We start from the raw sequence: 13,993 nt of genomic DNA, 5'->3' as shown, positions 1-13,993 counted from the left end.
TCTTATTTCTTGTGAGTACTGACTTTATATCTTGAGCCGAGTTGAATGAATTTGAGATGAATTGGATTTTGGCTATTTGAGCATTTGACCGACGCAAAAGACCAATAAAAAGCACATACCTGATATTTAGTGTGACTACTTGATTTTCTCGTATGAGAGTAGAATTTTTAAAAGAATTAAAAAGGAAAAGTAAAAATGAGAGTGATATTCTTAATATTATTAGAATATGTGGGGTGTCAGATACAACTTTAAAAAGAAGGTAGATTCGAGAGAATTTAACTTGTCATCCCTCCACTTGAATATGAGACCCAAATGTTATTATCTTTATGTCCTTATTAATATTTTTTTTGAGATTTTCTATCGCCTTTATTGGAAATTTCAAAAAATATTGAATTTTCCTTAAATTTTTGATAAAAAATATAGGATTTTAAAAAAAAAATTAAAAAAAAAATCAAATTTCTTTTTACATCGAAAATTTCAAAATTTTCGATAAACTACATCACTAAAAAAAAATTTATACTACCAAAAATTTCGAAATTTCTTATAAACTTCAACACTTTTCAAAATTTTTGATAAACTACAACGCTTTTCAAAATTTATAAAAAACTACATAAAAAATTTGTATTGAAAATTTAGAAACGAATTACCGAAAATTTAAACTGTTATCGAAAATTTTGAATGAATTATCCAAAATTTCATTCGAGTTCTAAACTCAATTTTTTTCAAAATATGTGCAGGTGTCGGGTTGAAGTGGGATGGCATGTTAAATTCTCTAGATTCGGCTGCATGTAATATTTTAGCCCGGCGACAGGTAATATTTGAGCCCAGCCCAGTCCAAGAAACCACATCCAGCCCAGAAAAAACCCAGAAACACAAAACAACAACGAGAATTTCGAACTAGGGTTTTGCACTCATTCATCTCTTTCATCATCGTCTCTCAAACCAGTTTACACCACTGAGTACTCCACAGACTCATCATCCCTACCACCACCTTGCACCAATGGTAGGAGTTGCATTCGATGTCGGAGCCGTTCCTTTCAACCCCGACGGATGGGGCCCAATGGATTCCACCACCGCCGCCGCCGCCAACAACAACCTCCCTCTCAATGTCCCCTTCGCCCCTTTCTCCCGCTCCGACAAACTAGGTCGAATCGCGGATTGGACCCGCAACTTCAACAACCCGACCCGATCCAAAAACCCTGCTGATTCCGCCTTTGATTTCACCCTCGACGATTCCTTCCCTGGCAACGCCGACGACGACGCCACATTCCGTCTAGTCGATGGTAAACCACCACCGCGTCCCAAATTCGGCCCTAAATGGAGATACCAGCAACAACGACAACTCCCTCAGCGTCGTGATGAAGAAGTGGAAGCAAAGAAACGTGAGGCGGAGAAGGAGAGAGCTCGTCGTGACCGTCTTTACCATCAGAACCGTTCAAACCCTAACAATCCCCGGCGTGAGGCTGCAGTTTGCAAATCGTCGGTTGATATTCAGCCGGAGTGGAATATGCATGATCAGATCCCGTTTTCGACTTTCACCAAGCTATCCTACAATGTTCCTGAACCTGAAGATCTTCTACTATGTGGTGCTCTTGAGAGTTATGATCGTAGCTTTGACCGAATCAACCCGAAAAATGAGCGTCGTCTAGAGAGGTTCAAGAATCGTAACTTCTTCAAGGTTACAACCACGGATGACCCTGTTATCAGGAGGCTCGCTAATGAGGATAAAGCAACAGTTTTTGCAACTGATACTATTTTGTCGACTCTCATGTGTGCTCCCAGGTCTGTTTACTCTTGGGATATTGTTGTTCAGCGCGTTGGGAATAAGTTGTTCTTTGATAAGCGTGATGGGTCGCAGTTGGATTTGCTTTCTGTTCACGAGACCTCGCAGGAGCCTTTGCCTGAAGCTAAAGATGATATTAACTCTGCTCATTCTTTGAGTGTTGAAGCTGCTTATATCAATCAAAACTTCTCTCAGCAAGTGTTGATTAGGGATGGGAACAAGGTTACTTTTGACGAGCCTAACCCTTTTGCTAATGAGGGTGAAGAGGTTGCTTCTGTTGCTTATAGGTATAGAAGGTGGAAGCTTGATAATGATATGTATCTTGTTGCTAGGTGTGAGGTGCACAGTGTTGTTGAATTGAATAAGCAAAGGTCATTCCTTACTGTGAATGCTTTGAATGAGTTTGATCCAAAGTATTCCGGTGTTGATTGGAGACAGAAGTTGGAGACTCAAAGAGGTGCTGTTTTGGCTACTGAGCTCAAGAACAATGCTAACAAGTTGGCTAAGTGGACTGCACAAGCTCTTTTGGGTAGTGCTGATATGATGAAGTTGGGTTATGTGTCTCGGATTCATCCCCGGGACCATTTTAATCATGTTATTTTGGGTGTGGTTGGATATAAACCCAAGGACTTTGCTGCGCAAATTAATTTGAACACTACCAACATGTGGGGTATTGTGAAGTCTATTGTGGACTTGTGTATGAAGTTGAATGAGGGGAAATATGTTATTGTCAAGGATCCATCTAAGCCTCAAATTAGGATTTATGAGGTTCCCGCCGATGCATTTGAGAATGACTATGTGGAGGAGCCACTTCCCGAAGATGAACAAGTTCAGCCTACAGCAGAGGGTGCTGATGGTGGAGAGGAAGCTGCTGCTACTACAAATGACGTGGAAGATAAGGCAATTGATGTTCAAGCTTAAAAGGTATGTGTTACAAGTCGGACTCATGCTCTATTTGGTTTAATAATGTTGTAGGATTTTTTGATGGCATTCTTTGTGTTATTATGGGATGCTAATGTTTTCTGATTCCTCCATACTGATTAAGTACATTTTCCCCTTGTTATCATGGATTGATCTGTTTTGTTACTCTTGTTTTGTGGTCATAAAATTTTACAATTGGCCTCCTTATGGCTATTGGTCGCCGGAAAATGAAGACAAATGTTGCTGATGTATTTGCAATTATGGCTGCGTGGAGACTACAGTTAGTTTTGGAATCCAATTTAAAACCTTGGTGTTCGTTAAGATTTAATTGCACATGTTGGTTGCAGTTTGGAACTGTTTCATCATAATTCTAGTCTACATTCCGAAACTTGAGTGATTTATGTTAGCATCTTTTAAAATAATAATAATTGCTCATAAGATATGAGTCATATTTTTATATCATAATTGTTGTTGCCCCAAGTTTGTATTTTTCCATATTCCAATTATCTCTTTGTTGATAATTGATAATCTATCTTTGTAAGTTGTGTGCATGTGTTCAAATATTTGCAAGCACTTCTTAGGTATTAAAAAATGGGCTACTATTGAGGATTTTATGGAAAACTGGAGATGTCTTAGTTGTTTACACGTCATTATTCCTTGATTGAATTTACACGTCAATTTGAGATTTATCACATACCATGTCTTAGTTGTTTTCTGTACTCAGCTGACAATTAATGATTTCACCAGTTAGTTCTTGATTCTATTTTTGCTTTATAGTTTAAGGGACATGCAAAATACTTTATTAACAAGTCATGAATGACATTAGAAAATAGTCGTATACCGATGAATATGCTGAATCTTAAAAGTGCACGACTAAGGAATTCTCTAAATAAATCTGTTTTCTACTATCAACAGCCAAACTAAACTATTATTGTCTTCATTTCCCTAGCAAAGAAGAGAGAAAGTGTCTCTTGTTCTTGAGAATCTACCAAGTACAGGGTGCATCTTATACTTGAATGCTCAAGTGGAAATACTTATATGGTTTACTGATATAAGTTGGAATCTTAGATCCATGTGTAATCTGCAGTGGTCAAGTGCAGTGCTTTTATTGGAATGTTTTGTTTTAATGGGAAGGATTTACTCGGCGTGATCTTGTTTTTCTTGGTTTTTCTCTACGTTAAGTATATTCAGTATGTTCTAGATGAGTAACCAATGCATGTATTTGAATGGCGTTTGATGTACACAATCTGTAATTTGGACCTGTTTTGCTAATATGGCATACCAAAAGATAACATAACTTTTTGGGTGAATGCAGGTTGTGCTTATTGAGCAATTAACAGCTTTTTGCTTGGGAACATAACCATGCTCAGAGTCATATTCACTTCTTCATTGCTATTTGTTGGCCAAGATTTTGCCATTTAGCTTGTGATATTCCCTCTAGAATAATTTTTTTAAAGCATACTGAGATTTGAGATTTTTGATGCTACAGATGTTTATGATCTATATACCTTGGCATATGGGAACCATTCAAGGATTGTGTAATGCTTTTGAGTTTATATTTTTGCTGTGTTATGTACTCTGTGAAGTATGGGTACTTCATTTTTAGGCAAAGTAGCAGGTACCGGTACTCGTATGGTACTTACCGACACTATACCTATATTTTAATTTTTTTTTTAAAGTTGGTACTCCAGCGGGTAGTTTTAGGCTTTTTCAAGTGCTGATGTAGAGTTTGGTCAATTTGATTCGTTGCAAGAACGGTGGATCTTGAAACCAAAAGGATGGTGGATAACTTATAGTACCAAGAGTTCCTCCGTTGGCTTAATATTCATACACTAAAATAGTACCAAGAGTTCTTCCGTTGGCTTAATATTCATACACTAATCATAGTACCAAGAGTTATAGAATGCTTATAGTACAAAAATAGATATAACCCAATTATATCATAAGCAATATAATGCTTATAGTACGCACTACTGATACATAACTTAGAGTACACAAAATTCCATCAAAAGTACATAACTAAGGTATATGATTCATTCCATCAAAACTACTAATACATAATTCATGATAGGAGACTACAAAACTTCATACGCTTTTGCATCATTTAGTCTGACTCTTTTGGATTTTCTTTCAAGTGTTCATTCTCTTAGTAGTGACACCAACTAGTTCTGATTCTTCTTCTTCAGGGATCACAAGTGGATCATCAGAATTCTTTCTACGTCCCACAAAGTTCAGTGTCTTGAGTGTCATAAGTCTATCACTCTTTCTTTTAACTTCGTTGACCTTTTTCCTCTTTGATATCATGTTTTTGACTTATAATGATAACATAGTTTTTGCATGAACGAAACTAAGTATAACACAGTAATCACCATAGGTACTTTTTGTTACAGATGGAGTTTGACTTGCTTGTGTAGGTGGCTCAGTAACAATTGTTGCATTCTCCCCTGAAATAATTGCAAGTTGTTTATCCCTTTTGCATGTTCTACTATTGTGATGATATTCTAATCACTTTTTACACATATGGTTTATATTAGTCCTTTCCCATTTCGTATGGTTTTCCTCACCTGGTTCCCTTCTATATAATTTCTTTGGCCTTCTTGGACCATGTTTGAACGTTGGTGGCAAAATGATAGGATATGTGGTTTTGGGCCATTTGTTTTGCCCATTTATGGGACTGGCAACTTCATTATAACATTTTATGCAAGTAGACCTATGTTAAAACTTATGCACATACTTGATAGGATCGTCAATCTTTCTATGTATTGCAGCAAAACCATGTTTACATGAGATCCTAATAAAGTCCCAAAATTTATATGAACAAATGTGTTTTGCCAAGTCTACAACAAAACTATAGTGAACAATGCATGTGTTACCTAAAATGTTAATCTCCTTGCATATGTTGAAGACCAAGTTGCACTCTTTTCTATCTCTCTATCTAATCTCCTAAGTGGATTAGACATTATCTCCCTCTTGTATTTTTCTACCTTTTCTCTAAGTATGGTAAACCTACCCATTAGTTAACTCCTCATCCACTAAAACATTGTGATAATAGGTTTGTCTTTCTGCAGAAATATAGTGGCATCAAATGATTCACTAAGATTGTTCATTAGAACATCATACTTAGAGTAAAATGGAAATCTATGCTTACACCATTTATGTTTGGGAACAACATTTAACCATTCAAAATCATCTAAGTCCACCTCCTTAATTTGCATCATCTTAGCTTCATGTTATTCATAGTAATTTGCCTTAGCTTCTTCTTGAAGTTAGCACACAAATGCCTAAGATAAAACATGTGTTCATATCCAAGGTATTCCTCTTCAGAAACTTGCAAGTCCCTACATAAATAGTACATTTTTTCAGTATACTTAATGTAAAATGAAATTATAAACATTGACTATTATGCATACCTTTTGTTGACAAGAAATGAAACACCATATACCATCTCCAATATCTTCAAGAAGTAGCTTAACAAACCAACTCCAAGAGTCCTTTGTTTCATTCTCTACCACCCCAAAAGTAATAGGTAAATATTGATCATCAGGATCCCTTCCAACCTTACATTTGAAACTACTTCATTTAACTTCATCTTACTATTGTTCTCCAAATTGTCAAAAATCATTTTAGCAACCCATTCATCCTTGACACTCTTGTTGAAGAATTGCCTGCCACATTTATATTTGTAAAATAATGTCTTAATCTTGAACGATGTGTTTCTTATAACCATGTTGCATAAAATAGTGTAGCTACAAATCTTCTTATGCTTACATATAACCCTACACCTCACAGAATCATTTTTGGCAAATCTAACATGCACACCATTCAAAACACAGTACTGTAGTATAACCTTCTTGAATTGCTTCAGAGCTGAAAATCTCCATTTCAATCTTAATGTGAAATCCTTTGTCATTGGTTCTTCTTCATTAAACTTAATCAATACAAGTTTGTCATCACAACTATCTTCATTTTCTCCACTATCAAGTTCATCAGTCATGCAATTTTCTTCTATGACATGTTCCTTTTCCATCTCAACAAACAAATATAACAACAATACATCCTCATAATTTCTAAAGGGTTTCAGATATTTTTCCAAACTACAAACTTCTTGTTTCCCCCATATTTTCACACAATCAACATTAAACGCTGAATCCATAACTTTAATTAGATCATGAGTTTCAAAGAAGGACCAGTAATCAGTGTCTTGTCCATTGTATGCATATATATCCACACCTTCATATCTTAACTTGAAGTCTTTTACAAACAAACCCTTAGTGTAAAATATCACCTTAAATAAGCATATCTCCTAAAAAATACACATAGGTTAAGGGTAAATTTGGTAATAATTTCACATAACTACAACAATTTAGTCAAGAAACTATCAAGTGGGCATTAAATATTAAGTCAATGTGTAACTACCATAAAGCAAACTACAGTCAATGTTAGCTTATTATATTCCATTGTTTTAACATGAGAATTCATAAACCTTAAAAATTGTGGGACTTAGGAAAATGAAACAATTCTAAAAACAAAAAAGAGGAAGAGACATGTGGGACAAACCTGTCTATAACACAAAACACCAAGGACTACAAGTTTCAAGGACTGATCCACTATAAGGACCACACCTTCGTACACAGCTTTCAACCTTCGTACCCAACGGTTGCATCATTGGTGAGAAGGATTATGTTAAGAGGATTAAACATAATTTTAGGATTTTATGGTTTCTACTTCTGTTTAAAAGAAAGTCAATGAAGAGACACCATGGTAAATTATTGTAACCACCAGTAAAATCCTAAGTGGCATTCTTTTTAACTTTTAACTTTCAAATTTTGGCCACCTGTACTATCACATCAATTTATGTTACTCAAATTTAACGCCAGGGACCAATATTGTGGACGACAAATCTTTAGAGGATGAATCTTTAACGAAAATTTTTAGAGAGACCAAAAGTGAACTAACTTTATAGGGAGCACAAATTTTTTTAACCCTTATTATTATTTTGTTTAATCTAGTATAATAATGTGGTAAAAGAAAGAATAAAATGAATGTGATTTATTTTGTTATTATTATTATTATCATTATTATTATGTTAAATTTGAAAAAAAAATGCCATTAATTATAGGATAAAGAAATTTAGTAATCACAATTTTTTTTTTCATTTTTTTATTTAAATAAGAATTTATCGATACTCATAAATGTCTATGAATGTCCGTCTAATGGATATCTGCACGAGTATGAGACGTATAAGGATATTATATTTATCAAACTGAGTGAGTAGCCAGAAACTAGTACCCATACTCTCTCTCTCTCTTTATATATATATATATATATATATATATATATATATATATATATATATATATATATATATATATATATATATATATATATATATATATATATATATATATATATATATATATATATATATATATATATATATATATATATATCTTTCATACTACTCAATTAATTAAGAAAATATGGATATTAGAATATATGATTTTCACAAATATAAATACATTAAAATGTGTACTTTATTTCATGATGATGATTAGAGACGATTGTAATCCACCGATATCAATCTGTTCATTTCCTATTCGTGCTTTCTCAAAACCCTTTCTTGATGGCTATTTGTTAGAGAAATTATGTAAGGAATAGAACTCGTTGTTCAATTATCATGTTTAACTCTCATCAAGTCATCAATATTTATCGTTGTTATTCAAACTCATTCACAATAACACATTTTCTTTATACCTCATCACATGAGTCATATTATATATTTAATAAATAAATATTCTTACATTCTACCACTTGACTCACATGGCTTAGCAAAACATCAATTATCATTCGCATTAACGGATCTTACATGCATTAGTTCCATCTTAATATAAGTCAATAAGAGTCATGACGATTATATATATAATTTAATCGACATATTTCCTTTCATGTACTACTATATTGACATTTCTCCTCAATATGATCATAAGTTAAGAAATCTTTAATGAGTTCAACATTAATAACATAATTTGTTCTCATTATCATTAATTACATGAATACTTAAGTAGAAAACAAAACAAATCAGAAACGTTATATAAATGAGCTCTGAGCATCACATAAATCAATAAAACATCATAATTCATTAACAATCATAATACCTATGTTTTCTACATGGCCACCAAATACTTTAGGTGGTAACCCTTTTGTCAAAGAGTCATTAATCATAAGATTTATGCTAATATGATAAATTGATACTCTTTGTTTTTCACTTTAATGACAAAGTACTTAAATTATACATGATTAGCAACATTAGAATACTTGTCGTTTCTTAGATAAGAATACCGCTGCGAAATTATTACAACAAGTTTTCAGCAACTTGAAAATATTGTTAACAAGTACAAGTCCTGAAATAATGTTCCGTAGCCAATTAGTCTGAATTGTGACCTCAAAAGATGTCACAAATTCAACCTCCATAATGGATGCAACAATGATAGACTGGTTCACACTTTCATGATATCGATCCTCTAGCCAAAAGATACTTATAATCAAATGTTGGTTTTCTTGTACATATATAGCCGATAAAGTTCAAATATAAACATCCATTAACTTAAAGATAATCAAATCTCACATAAGTAAGCACATTATCATTCGTCCATTAGAAATATCTCAATACTTTCTTATGTTGACATTGTATAAGACTAAATTTTGCTCCTTTATATATTGGAATGAGAGATGATGAATATTATCCACTTTAAATCGGTCTAAAACTTTAATGATATATTCTTTCTAGGATAAGCATAACAATATGTGATATCTATCACAACTACTTCTATTCCAATCACATAACGTGCCTCACCCATGTCATTTGTTTCAATGTTTTTAGAGAAAAATGTCTTAATCTCATATGATAAACCAATAACATTAGTTGCAATAAAAATATCATCAACAACATATAAAACTAGAACAATAACCTTACTCCCACTGACCTTAGATATATACATCGATCAACAATGTTTTCGTAAATCTAAAAACCATAATAGTATCATCTAACTTGAGATACCATTTACGAGAAGCTTTATTAACATCATATATTGACTTCTTATGTTTACACACCATGTGTTTATATTCCTCTAAATCTCTATTTAGAAAAAGTAGTATTTAGATACATTTGATGTAACTCAAGATCATAATGAGTCATAAATACCATAATAATTTTGAGTGAACCATTTTTGAAAACCGGTAAAAAGGTTTCCTTCATAGTTAATTGTCATCTTTCTGGAAAAACATTTGGCAACAAGTCATACCTTATAATATTTGATATTACCATGAAAATAAAGCTTAGTCTTAAAGACTCACTTACATATGACTTTATTCCATCTTTCAGGTAATTCCACATTATCCCATACACAATTTTATTTCATCAATTTAAGCTCTTCTTTCATAGTATCTAATCATTTATTAGAATTATTACATTAATGATTTATGAAAATGAAATTGGATCATTATCATCTCCTAAGCCAATTTCTTACTGAATTAGATATACCATATCATCATCCACAATAACATATCTTCATTCTCTTTAGGATCTCTTTAATGTTATTTCCCTTGGTTGTTCTACTATAGGTCCATTGTCTCTTTTTAAATCATTATCTTATTTTACTTGATCGTTAACCTTTTGAGAACAAGGAACAATAATTGTTGAAGTAGAAGCACTAGTTAAATGACTTGTACTCTAATTTCTTTAATATTTACATTTTCATATCCTTGGTCTCACTTTCACCATTTTCAAGGAACCAAGCATTCTCAGTCTCATCAGTTCATTTATTATGGGTAGGAAATTAAAATTTATATTCTTTGTACTTTTCTATATAACCAGCGAAATATCCACTGATTGTTCATGCATTCAATTTCTTTCCATGTTGTACAACCTTATTTCTATTTGACAACCTCAAATATGCAGATGTCTTAAACTAGGTTCCTTTTTGTCCACAATTCAAAATAACCTTTTGACCTCCCTTACTAGGAACCCTTTTTTTTAATATGTGGTAGTTTTTTAAAGACATAGATCCACAATAATTCGGGTAAAGATGAAATACTTAACAGGATCATAAAAATTTACATCAAGGTACAATTTTTCCTTTCAGATATATCATTTTGTTGCGATATAACTTGCATTGTGTATTGATCACAAATATCATGGCTTTCAAGAACCTTAGTAAATGACCAAGGCGTTGCCCAAATTCATCATATCTTTTATAATACTTATCTCATGTAGCAAATAGAAATAATCGTAACACAAAAGTCATCAATAAAGATAATGAAGTAATTTTCTTTATTAACATAAAAGGTTCCACATATGTAGATGTGTATAATTTCAAGAAGCTGAGTATTTCACGTGATTCATTTCTTTGTGTGTTGTTTTAATACATTCCACATATACATTCAAGTCGGTAAAATATAAATCCAGAAAGATTTCATTGTTTACTAATCTTTTCATTCTTTCTTGGGAAATATTTCCTAAATGTTTATGCCATAAGTAAGTAAAACATTTATTCACTAAACTAAGTTAGTTTCAATATTATGACACACCGTCATAAGTATTTCTACATATAAGTTATCAAGATTCAATTTATATAAACCATAAATGTATATGAGATCCAATCATTAACGTATTTTTATATAAACTGAATAACCACTACCAAACTTAAAAGAAAACCCAACATCAAGTTTAGAAACAGAAACTAAATATCTAGATATACTAGGTTCATAAAAAGGCTAAAATAGGTCCTGACACCTTCTATTGTAGCCTTCATTCTATTGCCCATATAGACAAACTTTTATTTCTGTTTATGGTATAAACCATAATGAATTCTTGCATCATATTAGAAACATGAGTTACGCATCCATAATCAATCCACCAAGAATTGTGCAGAACTTAAATTTAATTAAAAAGATACATAAACCTTAAGCATGTCTTTCTTTTCGAGCCACAAATATAACTATAACTATGAAATGCAACCTAAGATGAGGGCGGGGGGTGAATTAAGGTTGACCGATTTTTATTGTTTTTGGGCTATGTTCTTAATATTCTTTTGATATGAAATGATATGTTCTTAGCAATAGATAAAGTGCATAAAATTAAAATAAGACAAGTATATATCATAGTTCCCCTTATCTATGTTCTTAATACTCTCCTTATTCACTATGTTAGATCTTTGTACAAGTCTCATATCAAGATCCCTCATACAATATTCTAACATAAACATTAAATCTATGGTAGACTTTAAATCTCCCAGAATCAAAAAACCTTTTACAACACAAACATAAAACACACCACTTTCTATTTGCAAACACTTTTAAAAAGTAGACACACAATTTCTTTACAAATTAAGTCACCACACACTTAGAGATCAAGTATAACACTTGAGCTAATTTGAATATATGAAGTTATTCTTGAATCAATTCTTATATATAAAATTGATCTTCTCTTTTAATGTATAATTCATATATAATAGCCTTAATTGCTCAGAAATATTTTGCAAAGATATGATAATTTATGTAGAATTTTTTTCAAGGTTTTGGATGGAGAAAATATCTTAAAATAGGTTTGAATTGAATTTTAAATTTGTGTGAAATAGTTAATTTGAAAACTAATGCATTTTTTCTTAAATACATCCTAAAGCACACATATGAAATGATGCAAAAGATTGTAGAGGTTTCATGATGATTGCAAAGTTTTGGAATCATACTAGTTCAGATTTTTCAAAAAATTGCAGGGTATAACTGGTTACATAAATGGTGTAAATGGTTGTCATATTTGGTAACAACTATATTTATCAAATAGGCTGAACTTGTAACCGGTTACATAAAAGGTTTATTCGTTTACCAGCCTGTCAATTTGCAAAATACAAAACAGAAAGATCCTTGAATCGGTTACATACAAAGTGCAACCAATTACACTGTTGTGTAACTTGAATAATACTTTGGCAAATGACTTGGTACATAAGGTATTAATGCATGGAGGCTTAGAAATATTTGATATGAAAAGATGAATGGTTTTCTTAGTGTCGCAACCTGAAAAATACAGTGCGCGAAAAAAACAACCGGCGAAAGAAAAAGACAGAAGAGTCGCCACCGTGCGTTATTCATCCCAAAGGAGGGAAAGAAAACGCTCGAAGTAAACCTGAAAAAGGAAAGGACAAGACGGGGTCTCGCAACCAAATCTTGGGTTTGGGAGTCGGTTATGCGAAGGGAAGGTATTAGCATCCCTACGCATCCATAGTACTCTACGGGATCCACTTTTGTGGTTTTTGTCTAAAGGGTGTGGGTTTACCTAATGTGTTTATTTACTAAAAAGGTTAAGAGAAATGACTCGCGCGGATGTCGCATCCACTGCATACGTATCTCATCTGAATATGAGAATCAGAATCTTCGTAGCTCGGCTGACCTATGGGTTGGGGGATGTGTGCTCGCTAAGACATCGCGTCTTATGCCTACGTATCTCATCTGGAATGAGAATCAGAGCAAGCCGTAGTTCGGCTAACTACGGGGTTATGGATTGGGTTTTGGACGAACGACGTCACTACGCAATCTACCAGATGCTCGACCTTTGGAGACTTACTCGCCTGTAGTAGAAGGAGTAAACGTGTTGCTTTGGGTTTTAGGGTTTGGGATGCTCGAGGGCAAACAGACAGTCCTTGACGAAGGAACCGCGCTACATGTGGGGATATGAATCCAAAACACAAAACATGTATCTCAAAGTAAAATGCCACCAAGGGGCTCAAACATTGCCTCCTATCGAGGTCTTCCAGCTAAGAAAACGATAAAGTACGAGAAAAGGAAAAAATTACCACACGGATAAAGATCCGAAGTTACAGCAATTAAAGGAATGGGAAACCCAGGGATCCTTCCAAGCTAAACACCATCAAAGAAAGTGAGTCAGTACAGGTAATCGGAATGAACCTCCAGGGGGTATCCCACAAATAAAGTGGGAAACCACACAAGTTATCCCTGCAAACGTCATGTGAGCCCTCACAAAAAAAAACTAACAAACAGGTTAGAGAAACAAAATAGGGTAACCAAGAGTTGCCTCTAAATCAAAATGTAACCACATGAATAATTCCATCAAAATTCACAAAAAGCTCACAAAAAGCAACCAAGGGTAGGAGGCCTAAACCTCTTGTCAAACACATGCATCAAAAGGGTATCAAATTCATCCATAATACCTCATACATTTAGAGCATTCAAATTAAAGGCATAAAGATGATGGATATAGGGCAAACCTGATTGGAG

At 33.3% G+C, this 13,993-nt stretch overlaps 1 protein-coding gene across 2 annotated transcripts; it reads left to right on the top strand.

The window, feature by feature from the left end:
* The first annotated feature begins 793 nt into the window (after nt 1-793).
* Nucleotides 794-4,276, top strand: LOC127082105 (eukaryotic translation initiation factor 3 subunit D). Of its 2 annotated transcripts, none has more exons than XM_051022337.1 (2): nt 794-2,707; nt 2,938-3,465. In XM_051022337.1, exon 1 carries the CDS (start codon nt 1,001-1,003, stop codon nt 2,702-2,704), a length of 1,704 nt encoding a protein of 567 aa, XP_050878294.1. In that variant the 5' UTR covers nt 794-1,000; the 3' UTR covers nt 2,705-2,707; nt 2,938-3,465. The 2 variants fall into 2 exon arrangements, with proteins under 2 accessions (XP_050878294.1, XP_050878293.1); XM_051022336.1 differs by lacking the exon at nt 2,938-3,465 and adding an exon at nt 4,020-4,276 and having other exon boundaries at nt 796-2,707.
* The last annotated feature ends 9,717 nt before the right edge of the window (nt 4,277-13,993 follow it).

The sequence above is a fragment of the Lathyrus oleraceus genome, chromosome 1 (assembly GCF_024323335.1).
Source record: "Lathyrus oleraceus cultivar Zhongwan6 chromosome 1, CAAS_Psat_ZW6_1.0, whole genome shotgun sequence".
Lineage (NCBI taxonomy): Eukaryota > Viridiplantae > Streptophyta > Magnoliopsida > Fabales > Fabaceae > Lathyrus > Lathyrus oleraceus.
The sequence above is the reverse complement of the archived record's forward strand: the minus strand, read 5'-3'. Positions and strand labels throughout refer to the sequence as shown.

Excerpts from the sequence above, each read along its gene's own strand:
- LOC127082105 (XM_051022336.1), top strand. The coding sequence starts at position 1,001 with ATGGTAGGAGTTGCATTCGATGTCGGAGCCGTTCCTTTCAACCCCGAC.